This window comes from Notechis scutatus, chromosome 2 (assembly GCF_049901735.1).
Source record: "Notechis scutatus isolate UNSWTSFEM ecotype Mainland chromosome 2, rNotScu1.2, whole genome shotgun sequence".
Taxonomy (NCBI): domain Eukaryota; kingdom Metazoa; phylum Chordata; class Lepidosauria; order Squamata; family Elapidae; genus Notechis; species Notechis scutatus.
In genome coordinates, this window is record NC_142010.1 from 250,108,972 (window position 1) to 250,122,513 (window position 13,542).

The 13,542-nt window shown below is 41.7% G+C and overlaps 1 protein-coding gene across 8 annotated transcripts in view; it reads left to right on the top strand.

Moving 5' to 3' along the window:
- Positions 1 to 13,542, top strand: part of PDZD2 (PDZ domain containing 2) — a 316,382-nt gene that overhangs the window by 250,659 nt on the left and 52,181 nt on the right. For all 8 annotated transcript variants that reach the window (XM_026666378.2, XM_087958543.1, XM_087958550.1 and 5 more), the window contains 5 exons: positions 4,816 to 4,936; positions 7,565 to 7,710; positions 8,927 to 9,046; positions 11,617 to 11,731; positions 12,637 to 12,710. In XM_026666378.2, coding sequence (XP_026522163.2) covers positions 4,816 to 4,936; positions 7,565 to 7,710; positions 8,927 to 9,046; positions 11,617 to 11,731; positions 12,637 to 12,710 — 576 coding nt within the window. The remainder of the gene's footprint in view (positions 1 to 4,815; positions 4,937 to 7,564; positions 7,711 to 8,926; positions 9,047 to 11,616; positions 11,732 to 12,636; positions 12,711 to 13,542) is intronic.

Genomic DNA, 13,542 nt, shown 5'->3' on the forward strand with positions numbered 1-13,542 from the left:
TGGGCTCCGGAGGCTTTCCTCGAGCCTCTGGGAGGGTGAAAACAGCTTTCCTGGTCTCCGGAGGCTCTCTGGAAGGCGGCAAACAGGCCCATTTCCGGCCTTCCCAAACTTCCGGGAGGCCTGTTTTTGCCCTCACAAAGCCTCCGCGCACACCCTGCACTTACCTGCATCCAAAATGGGCCACGTGGGGACTCCTGGGAGGGGTGGGGTGGGCATGGCCAGTCCAGGAGTGGGATTTGGGGATTCTCCAAACTGCACAGACTCTTAGCTAGGGGCTCTCCCAAATCCCTGTGTACCCCCAGCAGCAGAACTCCTGGACACGCCCCTACAGTCTACTCTAGGTTGCTACGGGTCACATAAGGCCCTTGTGAGCTTGAATTCTGAATCAGTTTTGAGCTGGAAGGGACCTTGGAGGTCTTCTAGCCCAGCCCCCTGCTCAAGCAGGAGATCCTATACAATGTTAGCTGCTTTGGGGAGTGCTCTTGCACAACCTCTGCCGCCTCTGAAAACTGCACAAAAGCATGCCCCGTTCTTGCCCCATTTCCAGAAAGTCCATGGAACACAACCCATCCTCACACATCCTTCGCAGCCCCCAAGCACTGCATGAGAACAGGGAGTGCTTTTGAGAATACAGGTCGTGGTGGACTTATGAACACAGTGGAACCCAAAAATGTATGTGGCTGAGTGAGGCACCTGTTTCGTGAGTTTTGCCCCATTTTACGACTCTTCTTGTCCCACTTGTTGAGTTAATAACCTGGTTGTTAAGTGAATCTGGCTTCTCCATTGCCTTTGCTTGTCAGAAAATGCCAAAAGGTGATCACATGTCCTTGCAACACTGCAACCGTCATAAATATGGATCAGTTTCCAAGCATCTGGATTTTAATCATGAGACCATGGAGATGCTGCAACAGTTGTGAGGAAAATGGCCACAATTCACTTTTTTCAGTGCCGTTGTAACTTCGAACCATCACTAAATGTTATAAGTCAAGGACTACCTGTACGGTTCTTGTCTGGCAATGGGAAAAAGAGGCATTGATTTGAAATCCCACCCAAATATTTCTAATATTATTCTGGTCACTGTTGTTCAGCTAGAGTAATGAATATATCAGTTATGATTCAGCCTACTTTCTCATTTCTCCAAGGCAAACCAAGGTTTACAACATTTTGGTCTTCTAAATTCCTGAAAAAATTAATATGAATTTCTGTTAAAGCATATTGTAGGTATGCATTTCCCCCCACCAATTTTCCCTGACATATTTTTGAAAACTTTCCCCCATTTCTGGGTAGGTTCTTTCCATGTGTGCTTTTTTAAAACTGGCACATTGCAGTAACAAAATCAGGAAAACATCGATTTCAAAGGGCAACTGTGTTTCAGTTTATGCATGGAATTAAGATGTATATATTAAATCAAATGGCACTCATAGATGAGCTGAATGAGTTTTTCCACATCTGTACTGTCCACACTGTGCTGTTTACAAAGTGGATTGACAGTCTTTTCTTTCAAAATTAGCTTTCGAAGCATTTCTCCATATGTGGACTGTCAAAATATTACATGGGAACAAAGATTTAACCATTTAGTGGTTGTCTGGAATTTGCAGCCTTAAATATGGTGCCTCTACTGTTGCAGGAAGCAAGTGTTCGGTAGGGGGGGTAGGGTCCAAAGTGGATCTCTCCATTCATCATCCCTTCCCCTTTTTGTCTCTTCTCTTCTCTTCTCTTCTCTTCTCTTCTCTTCTCTTCTCTTCTCTTCTCTTCTCTTCTCTTCTCTCTTCTCTCCTCTCCTCTCCTCTCCTCTCCTCTCCTCTCTTCTCCTCCCCTTCTCCTCTCCCCTCCCTCCCCTCCCCTCTCCACTTCTTTCCCCCCCAGAAATTGCTTAGGGCAGGGGTGTCAAACTCAAGGCCACTGGGCTGGATCCGGCCCATGGGGAGTTTAGATCTGGCCCATGAGGCCGCCCTGGAAACAACAAAGGACTGGCCCTATAGATTTGAAACTGGAGTTCTTTTTATTGGGAATCTTACCAGATACATATAGTAAAGATTTGAAATATCTGATTGTAAATGTGTTAACAGCGGCTAGGATTGTATTTGCTAAAAACTGGAAGAATGAGAAAATACCATCACAGGAAGAAATTATTAAGAAAATATTGGAATGTGCTGAGATGAGTAGATTGACATTTGAAATTAGAGAGCAAGAGGATAAACAATTTTATGAAATTTGGGATCTTTTTATCAGTGGCTAGATGACAAAATACGATAATAGAATATTTAGAAAGTTAGATAGCAAGGAATACATTTATTTTTCTTTTGCCTATGTTATTTGACATTATATCTATAAAGTGTTTTTTAGGATGATTATATGATTTGTTATAGAATAAACTGTTTAAAGTATTGTTATCTCATAAAGCATGAATGATTAAAAGTATAGTCAAATGATTTATTAATAGCGATATTAGGATATATAAGTTTGGATTGACAATATGAGTTGTTATGTAATATAACTAATTGAGACTACGAAATGAATGCACAAAACTGATGAACCAACCGACACACTGTACGTACATAAGAGAGTTGATGTTTTAATGTTTTGTTTGTCTTGTTTGTTTGTAGAAAATCAATAAAATTGTTTTTAAAAAACAAAAACAAAGGACTGGCCCGTGGTGCCTCTGCCAGCAAAAATGGAGCTCAGGAGGGCCACATGCGTTTTCAGTTGCGACGGCCTCCTGCAGCTAGAAAAAATGGAGCTCGGGGGGGGGGGGGGAAGCAGAGGGCTGCAGGAGGCCATCATGGCTGAAAACAGGGGCTGAGGGAGGGTGCACACAGACACACCCCAGCTCCATTTTCACTGGCAGAGGGCTATCAGAACAAGCTAAAAATAAAACAAACATAGAAATGTTTCCCCTTTTGCATTTGAGCATGCAAGAAAAGACAGGAAAGAAGAAAGGGAAAGAGGAAAGGCAAAGACAAAGAAGGGAAGATGGGAAGAGAGCAAGGAAGGAAAAATAAGGAAAGAGGAGAAGGAAGAAGAAAAGAATATGAAGAGGGAAGGAAAAAGAAAAGGAAGGAAGGAAGGAAGGAAGGAAGGAAGGAAGGAAGGAAGGAAGGAAGGAAGGAAGGAAGGAAGGAAGGAAGGAGACTATAATGAGAGTGAGAAGGGTCTGAGGGAATTCCTGCCTTAGCACTTGGCCATCACAGGTGGCCCCAACACGAGTGACATCAAGCTGGCCATGCCCACCCTAGCTGCGCCCACCCCAGCCATGCCTAACCCTGGCCACAGCCACCCCGGCCCTCCGAGGTCAAACACAACCCTGATGCGGCCCTCCATAAAATCGAGTTTGACACCCCAGCTTAGGAAGTTAATCATTTGCTGAAGTATTTTGAAATTAGGATGCTTCAGGCTACCAAGTTACGGTCACTATAATTTCTCATCATCAGGTTTTCTTCCTTTCCCTTAAATGTTTGTCTGGTGTAGTAGTTAAAGCTCCAGGCTAGAAAGTAGGAGACCATGAATTCTAGTTCCGTCTTAGGCACAAGGCCAGCTGGGTAACCTTTGGCCAGTCATTCTCCCTCAGTCCTAAGAGAGAGACTAGGACAAACCACTTCCGAAAATCTTGCCAAAAAACCTACAAGCAAGTAGAAGTCAGCGGTGATTCAAAGGGACAGATGCACACACAAAAGCTAGAAATATCAGAAATGGAAAGTCTAATTGCTTGTATGTAAAGGATGTATTTTGCCACTGACCACCCCACAACCCTTCATATCACATGTGCCTTGTTCCTGCAATATTATCAGCCCTTCCTGAGAATAGGAATGATTTCAATCAGAAAATTGGCATATATTTGAGAGGAGGGAAACATTTACCTTCTCCAGTTCTAGTGCCCTATTCCAGGATTTGGTTCTTTACCCTGAAAAAAATAAAGCTTCCTAATGTATAGAGTATATTTTATTTGTTGCCATAGGCTGTCAGCTGTAATCTGTCCATTATTTGGTGCTGCATATCACCTTCTAATACCAGACTTGATGTTCTCTACAAAGTAATTTATTCTAAAAGGAAATGAGAAATTCTTTCTTCTCTCTGGAAAATAGAAATTATTCCTTTTTTACTTTATATTGCAGGATCAGTTTTTCATCTTAGGATCCTTTTGGCAAATTGAATAAAAGAAACATAAAAAGTATGCTTTCAGCAAGCTATTGAAACCAACTACAAACTCCACACCCCTGGTCTCCAACTCCTAGAGGTCTCATCTAGTGTATTATGGAAAGAAAATTAAGTCCTTGGGGTGGGAATGAAATCAAGGTTTAGCAATGAATGGAAGTCAAGGGCTATGTTGGGGAGAGAATCAGATTCGATACCATTTATCTTTATTTTATTCGTTCTGTTTTAATCTGCAATGTTGAAAACAGCTTACAAATAAGCATCAATATGTCTGTGTGCAACTAAGAAATAAAAATCCTCTTCTAAACCACCTTGTTAAAACAGACCGATAGAAAACAAACAGAAAAGATATGCAGTAACATAATAATCTACAAAATTGATCTTTCTTTGCATTGATGTTCTCACTATGAAGTTCTCCCATCTGAAAAAAATAAGAAGCATCTGTGTCTTTCAGTAGATTCCGGTGTCCTAAAATCTAGGACAAGGAAAAAAAATCTGGTGTGTTTTTCCTGGTTACAAATACCAGTGCAAATAAGCTGCAACAATTCTGCTTGAGATCCTCATTTATAGCTTACTTGGGATAATACGTTATTTAGCTATGGAAAGGATGACACATCCTAGAAAATGTAGCTGGACTTTTTAAAAATATCCCTTCTCCTTCAGATGATACACATGACCGATATGGACAGGTCCTCAGATCTTACAGAAGACGAGAGCTCCAAAGAGAACTGTCAGAGCCCAACCCTTGGAGGTGGCATTTTGAAGTACAGGAGCCGATCTCAAGGTATGGTTCCTCTTTTTTCATTGGATGAAGAAGCATGGGAAGATTTAGAAGACTGTTGAGGTCAGGTTTGCCAGCATACTGTACAGGGTGGTATTCTACCGGTTTGGATCAGTTTGGTCGAACCGGATGTTAAATTTGCATCCGGTTCACCAAACTGGTATTTGAACTGACCGGCTGGCCCACCCCACCCCACCCCTCACCTTCCAGGAGTCTCCACACAGCCCATTTTCGATGCAGGTAAGCGCAGGATCTGCGCGGAGACTCTGGGAAGGGGAAAACGGGCCTTCTGGAAGTCTGGAAATGGGCCTATTTCTGGCTTTCTTAGGGCCTCCAGAGCCTGGGGAGGCCGTTTTCACCCTACCAGAGGCCCGAGGGAAGCCTCCTGGACCCTTGGGAAGGCAAAAAGCGGCCTTCCTGGAAGTACCAGAAGTCCAGAAACAGGCCTGTTTTCAGCTTCCAGAGGGCCTCCAGAGCCCGAGGGAGACCAATTTTGCCCTCCCAGAGACCCGAGGGAAGCCTCCGGACCCTTGGGAAGGCAAAAAATGGCCCTCCTGGAAGTACCGGTAGGCCACGCCCACCCAGCAACTGGGCAGCGAACCGATTGCTGGGATTCTTGAATCCTATCCCTGGTACTGGATCTCCTTGAGAAAAGAGAATAGTTCAGAGGAAGAATAAAGAAAAAAATATCCATGAGAAATACTCCTGCTGGTGTTCTTAAAAGTGTGTGGCACTTAGAACTAAATCATACTGAGCTAGATAGGTGTATCATTGCATTACCAATACAAGAGCAAATTCCTCTACACCAGAGGTCTCCAACTCCTGGTCTGAGGCTCACTGTTGGGTTGTAGCCCGTTTGGAACTGAGGCGCGGAAGCGGTGTATGAGCATGTGTGTGTGAGCACATGCATGAAACTGCATTTGTGAAAGCGGCGCACACATACACAAAACCATTCTCTTTTTCCTTCCTCCGCTAATATGCCGAGCCAGAAAGACAAGAGACCACTGCTCTACATTTATCTTTGAAATTAGATTTTTAAGGTTAAAAGTAGCACTGGACCAAAAGACTTACATTTTTTTCCTTGTTACTAGTATGTTCCTCGCCGAGTCATCTCCTTTCCATCTCCTTTAGTTATTTGAGGTATTTATGGTCTCTGGATTTGCAATCTTTAACAGATAGAGCATGTATCTCAAATAAAATTTTAATAAAATGATAATGAGAAGGATCAAAGCCTTTGAAAAGATGAAACACAAAGATAATTATGGAAGCTGTCTAAAAAGAGCCATCAGGGTGTAAAAAACATCTCGCTGGTCTTCCGTGTGAGGACAGAGAAACCCATAAATGGTGGCAACTCTCAAAGACTGTATCAGGTGAACCTCTTCAAAGCAGGTCCTCCACAATTTTAGGACTATGATTAAGAAAGGTGTCATCTTTGGAAGCCATATTTTTACTTAGAAGCTCAAAGCTGCCACATTTTTAGTGCCTGGGAATTTGGGAGGGGGGATTGCATAGAGCGGTTGAAGATTAGTGTCAGAGTGTTTGCAGCGTGACTACTATTGTGAGACAATTCAGCTGCAAAACACAGCACACACAGAGGCTTTGTCTTTTAACAGTGGTTTATATACAAGACAGCTATATACATACATATACATGGTAGGCAAATACCTGGCAATCAATCAATCTTTACTCTGCATGGAGAACCACAATGGAGATACAACATGAGGAGAGAAAATACGCCCTCTCATGGCCTCCTATATATAGACAGCTTCTTAAAGTGGTAAAACCCTGTGGAACCCATCCTCAGTCTTAAAGAGGCAATAACTCTGTTGACTCATCCTCATTGCATCAGCTTTTACAGTAGCTGGTCAGCAGCTACTGCAGACTCAACAACATTACTCTCATAAAGTCAAGGACAAGTTATCCCGCACCTGGGAAGGAGTGGCTGGAGGAATGTATCCAGTACATGTGATGTACTGATGGGTTCAGGGGATGCGTTTGTGATATTCAGATTCAGGTTTTCCCAGATGTGGTAGTATGACTTCTTCAATCAATTCTCACTTGGATGAACTTTGTTTCTGAATGCTGAATGAAATGGAGAGTTTCACTGGAACGCTGACATGTGTTCTTCATATTGTCCTCTGGTTGGCAGCAGGATTTAGAATTGGATTATTGGTGCTGATTGAAGTGCACAGGATAGAAGGCACGAGACAAAGTAATTCGTAAAGTTTCTCACTGTCTATCCTTTGAGGATTTTAAAAATATGAACCTGCGCTTGATTTGATAGCATGCATAAACTATTTTTCCTTTTGTTTTGTTTACCTGGAGCTCAGATACAATATAAGAGTTCTGTCTTTTTTTTTAAATCAGTAAATAGCGCTGTTTGTGATTAAATAAGCATTTCGATAAAAAAGTGTCTTCTGTCATTGCTTTAATAAATTACCCCTGCCCATATATCCACATGCATGCCTCACACACACACAAAGATAAAATTTATTACAGTTGTTTAGATGTTTTAAGAAATGCATCCATCCATCATTTCTCCATGGACATTCTAAATTCCATTAGAACTGACAATCTTAAAAGGGGCTTTGATGTATGTATAATAAATTGTATCTCTGGGTTATTCTTTAGGGGCGGCAACTCGTTTAGAGTCTGTGGGAGAAGATGATGAGTTGACGGTAGAAAATGGAGATGTGAATTATGAAATACCAATGAAATATTCCCGGGGAGGCCGAAAGCATTCCTTACCACAGCATTTGGACACAGGAACCAGACAGGTGAGGAGGAGAAAAAAACGAATATATAGCATCATCTGAGATATTACAGCCAAATAATTCCTCATTTTAACTATTGGTAATTGATGGAGGGACCAAAGATTAAAAGAAATATAACTCAATCATGAGCCAGAATGCAAATGCTGTATAGGTAGTCCTTCACTTACAGCCACCATTAGGAACGCAACTGTGGCTAAACAAGCGTGGTTGTCGCCTTTGATTTAACAACCTTTTTTTTGCCATGGTTATTAAGCGAATCACTGCAGTTTTTAAGTGAATTGTGTGGTTATTAAGTGAATCCAGCTTTCCCCATTGACGTTGTTTGTTGATGGAGATCACGTGACTCTGGACCATTTTGCAACCATGGTAAATAAACACCAGCTGCCAAATCCTGGATTTCAGTCATGTGACCATGGGGACTTTGGCTGGTCGTAACTCTTTTTTTCAGTGCTGTTGTAACTTCCGACAGTTGCCAAATGAACAGATCTAAAGTGAGGACTACTTGTAATTCATGTGCAAGCAAAGATTATTTGGATGGCTTATTTGTATATAGTAGAATATTTATTTAATTTGAATAAAAAATATAATGTATTGCAGAAAATTTTAGAAGATGCTTCCTTGTGTTCTCTGGTACTTGATTTATTTTCTACCTGATTTTCTTTGGTGTGTGTGTGTGTGTGTGTGTGTGTGTGTGTGTGTGTACAGGTAGTCCTCAACAGTTTACTTAATGACTGTTTGAAGTTACAACGGCACTGAAAAAAAGTGACTTGTAACCATTTTTCACACTTATGACCATTGCAGCATCCCCATGGTCATGTGATTTACAGTTGGGATGCTTGACAACTGACTCGCATTTATGACCGTTGCTGTTTCCTAAAATCATGTGATCCCCTTTTATGACCTTCTGATAAGCAAAGTCAATGGGGATTCACTTAACAACCGTGTTACTAATTTAAGAACTCCAGTGATTCACTTAACAAAGGTGGCCAGAAAAGCCGTAAAATGGGGCAAAACTCACTTTAAAAATGTCTCACGGAGCAACATAAATTTTGGGCTCAGTTGTGGTCAGTTGAGGACTACCTGTATTTAAGCACTTACATGTAAAAAAATGTAACCATGTTCTAATGACTATTTACTAACCAGAAAGTTAGAGAACCTATAACTGAGACATAACCATTCTGGTTCTTTTACCATTATTGTGATTATTTTATTTCTGAAGGAGTACCACATTGTTAAGAAATCCACTCGTTCGTTGAGTGCAGCTCAGGTTGAATATCCCTGGCGACTTACGCAGCCATCTATTATTTCCAACATTGTTCTGATGAAGGGGCAGGGCAAGGTAAGAACAAAGTAAAAAAAAAAAAAGACTTGAATATTGTGTATCTGTCTAGGAATCTAAGTCAAGAGTTCTTCTGAGGACCCAAGTTACGGAGGGCTGTTCCAGAAAATCTATTTCAGAAAAATAGATGCTGTTCCAGAATTTAGGACCACATCATAGTTGGTACAGTGGACTGGTGCGGTGGCCTAGAGGTGAAGCTCTCGCCTCACAATCAGGAGGCTGTGAGTTCGATCCTAGGTAGAGGTAGATATTTCTCTCTCTGGGCACAATGAGAATATATCTGCTGAACAAAACTCCGCATTGGCGACAGGAAGAGCATCCGGCCAGTAAACACTCTGCTAGCTTCATTTCAGTTGCCCAGACTCCACTCCGCAAGGGATTATGGGATCGTTCAAAATGATGATGATAATAGTTGGTACAGTATAGGAGGGAAAGGTGCTTTCCATACCTTTTGAGAATATGGGGTCACTGATGGTAAAAGATTGGGGGTCTTTATAAATACTGTATACCCCATTTAGGATTATTTTACACTGAAGAGCCCACTCTTTGTGACTAGAAATTAATCAGTGCTGAGAGCCGCTTTGGTTAGTGGTTAAAGCATCAGTCTGGAAAGTAGGAGACCGTGAGTTCTAGACCAGTGGTGGCTAACCTTTTTGGGCTCATGTGCCAAAAATTGTGCGTGCGCTTGTGCATGCACGCCCACGTGCCAGCACCCAGAGGGCAATGCGCGCACGCCCCCTGCCCATGTGCATACAATCCCCCACCCCCTTACCTGCACTGCGCCTCCCAGCTGATTTTCAACCTGTTTGAAGCCTGAAAAATAGGCCCATTTCGTCACTTCCAGGATTTCCGGAAATGCAGGAAGTAATGAAACGGGCCTATTTTTCAGGCTGCAGAGGCTTTCCTCAAGCCTGGGAGGCCGAAAAAGGCCTCAAACCGGCCGAAAATCAGCTGGGAGCCCCGTGCATGTGCAGTGAGGTAAGCTTGCCTGCGGATCGCATGCCAGCACAAATGGCTCTGCGTGCCACAGATTTGCCATCACGATTCTAGACCCATCTTAAGTGCAAAACTAGCTGAGTGACTTTAGGCCGGTCACTTTCTCTCAGTCCTAGAAAGAAGACAATGTCCAATGATAAAAAAAATCTTGATGAGAAAACCTCAGGGAAGACCAAAACAAAAACAAAAAAACCCCCCAGCCTCAATAGCCCAAAATGTCTTATATCATTTTTTTCTGGTTGACCAGCTGTTGGATATCATTTGGGCAAGGTAATTAATGCTGTTCAGCTGTCTTGCTGGATTATTGGGTATGTTTTAATTGGGTTGCTCTGAAGAAAAGTAAGGGAATTCAGTGCATAACTTGATTCCCAGCATTTTAACAGATTCAACGAGGTTTGCCCACAGAACTCTAATTTTAATTGGATATTTGCCTATTCGTTTCAGGTTTTTTTTCCTTTTGCAGTCTGCCCAAAACATCTTAAGATATTTTGCCAAAGCTGTATTTCAGGCTCTCATTGAAAAAACAGCATGCAGCTACTTCTGCTAATTCTAAAACGTAGCATTGTGAGGAGATAATATATTCTTCCTTCCTTTTAAAACAACTTCTTTTTTCTTACTGTTCTTACTGTTTAAGAACAAAGATTTTAAAAAAAACAGTTTAGTTAGTTTAGTTTACTCAGTCAGATGCCTGTTCTTTGTGATTTGGGAAGTTATGGGGTCCCAAAGGTACTTTATCAAGCAATTGATCTTTCTGGTCTTGCTTTGAAGACATTTCGCTTCTCATCTGAGAAGCTTCTTCAGCTCAGCTTCAACAAACAACAGAGCTGAAGAAGCTTCTCGGATGAGAAGTGAAAGGTCTTCAAAGAAAGACCTGAATTCCAGTTGCCTCTTGAAAAAGCACCTTTGGGACAACCATGATCTGGGTGGCTAAGAATCTCCATAGACATAGAAGTTATGGGGTATTTGCCTGTGGAGATTCTTATGGGGTACTAGTTCAATACCTGTGCTTCAGTACGAAACTATGTGGTGGGATTTAGTTTTGGGGGAGGAAAATAGTGGGGGAGGGAATTCTGCCTCTGCCTACCAGCATCCATCTGTATTCATGTGGCTAGTGTCTTGTCAGTGTGTGAGAGAGTTGAGGGCTGTTTGGAAACTGAAACAATATTTGCTGTGTGAGCAAGAAGGAGACAGCAAGGAGCCTGGGTGTGGCTTAGCTCAACTGTTCTGTACTGAAGCTGGTTGCTGCTGTGAAACCGAATCTGAAATTCCTCTCCTCTACTTGTGTTTTGCATTCGGAAGAGATTTCTTTTCAGGTGGGAGGGGAGGGGGAGTAGAACTCCCTAGCATCAGAGCGTGTTAATAATAATAATATACGAAATACTAATGCTCTGATGGTCATTTCGAAAAATCCTTTCTTAGCAAGTCCCTAGAAGCCAAGAGGAACATATGTGCCAAATTTAAATTTGTAGGCTTTACGGTTCTGGAGATTTTGTGATGATGTATGAGTCGTATTTCGCTTTTATATATATAGATTTCTTTCTCTCCCTCTGTCTTAATTTGTACCTATGCTGCAGGGTCTTGGATTCAGCATTGTTGGGGGGCAAGATTCAGCCCGGGGTCGGATGGGCATTTTTGTCAAGACAATTTTTCCAAATGGGGCTGCAGCAGCTGATGGCAGGTTAAAAGAAGGTAAGTTTGCAAAAACCAGATTTTGTTAGCCTAGCAATTTGTTTAAATTAACCACTTCCCAAGCCCATATTTACCTATTCTACCTGTTCCTCCTGCCAAACGTGTAAGTGGGGGGGAAAAACTCATGAATAGTGAATTGACAGAACCTGGTTTTTGAGATGCTACTCCTTCGTGGCCAGAGCAAAAGGAGAAGTGGTTAATATAAACTCTCCTCTTTGGAGCCATGGCTTCATTCCTTCCAGATACTTCCTTCTGATATTTCAGATGTTTCCAAGGAGAGACATCTGAAATATTGATGTTTTAACACAATATAAACCAGATTTTTTCTTGCCAAGGGAGAGTAGGGGACAGCTCTTTCCATAGTTTGTGTAATGCAGTGTAATGTAATGATCTTGTAACAAACCATATCCAGGAGCCATAGTTTGTGCTATATCACATTTGGTAACAAACAGTTCTTCACCCAAGATCCAGATCATAATCCAACCTCCCATTCCTACCTTTAAATCATTCTGAATCCTGAAATTGGAAGAGATTTCATCCAACAAAGTTCAGCTGTTCCGCTTCTGGCCCATGTATTGTGAGCCATTCATTCCTGAAAATTCTCTTTTTGCTACCATTAATGGATAAGAATGACTGCTAAGCCTTTCCCCCCCTTGTTAGGCTTCCAAAATTCCAAATGCACAAAATAACTAAATTACAAAATGCTTCCAAATTTGTATAGTCTAATGAAAATTCCAGGTCAAAAGTAACGTTTCACTTTTTAAAATTTAATTTATCCGAGCAAAGCAAGAGATAAAATATGTTGTAATATAATAATATGGAAAGAACTAGAATGCCTTTTATTTCTAAAAATAACATTTCATTGTATCTAAATGCTGATAATACATTTTGCTTTGGGTTTCCAGGAGACGAACTTCTGGAAGTTAATGGGGAATCATTACAAGGGCTGACGCATCAGGAGGCAATTCAAACATTCAAAGTAGGTAACAGAATTGCAGGGTTTTAGTAAGTCTGCAAAACTTAATAGTATGTTCATAATGCAAACATATCTGCCACCTGGTCAGCATGGCATTCCCACATGTAACTTATCCAGACTGATGTCCTTCAAAACTCTCAAAGTTCAGAACCAGTCTGATCTTGTTGGCTGAGAAAAAATAAAAGTTATAGTACCACACATCTGGATGGTATATCCAGGTGGGTGGGGAAAGCTGTAGTGTCCACTTTTTTATTTTTTATATTTGTTCTGTCTTAAAAACAAATTGCTACATGACTGAGTGATGGGGAATTTCAGATTCAGAAAGGTTGTTTGTTCCAGCATCTTTTTTTTTTTTTTGGAGTTGGTTTTCATGGGTCCTGGACAAAGCAATGTCAATACAAAGAAAAATAATTTTCATTGGCATCTACATTTTCTATAACCATAATAGATACCTTAGGCAAGGTTGGTAAAAAATATTGCTTAGGTAAAGGAATATGTTGAGACTGGTAGTCCTCGACTTACCACAGTTCATTTAGTGACCATTCAAAGTTACAGTGGCACTGAAAAAAATGGCTTATGACTGTTTTTCACGCTTACAACCATTGCAATATCCCAGGGGTGGGCTTCAATAATTTTAGCAACGGGTTCTCTGCCTGGTTGCTAGGTGGGCGTGGCCATGGTAGGCGTGGCCTAATCGGTCTCCGGCACTGGAGACTTTCCTCGAGCCTCCAGAAGGGCAAAAACAGCCTCCCAGGCTCCGGAGGCTCTCTGAAAGCCGGGAATGAGCCCGTTTCTGGCATTCTGAAACTTCTGGGAGGCCCGTTTTTTGCCCTCC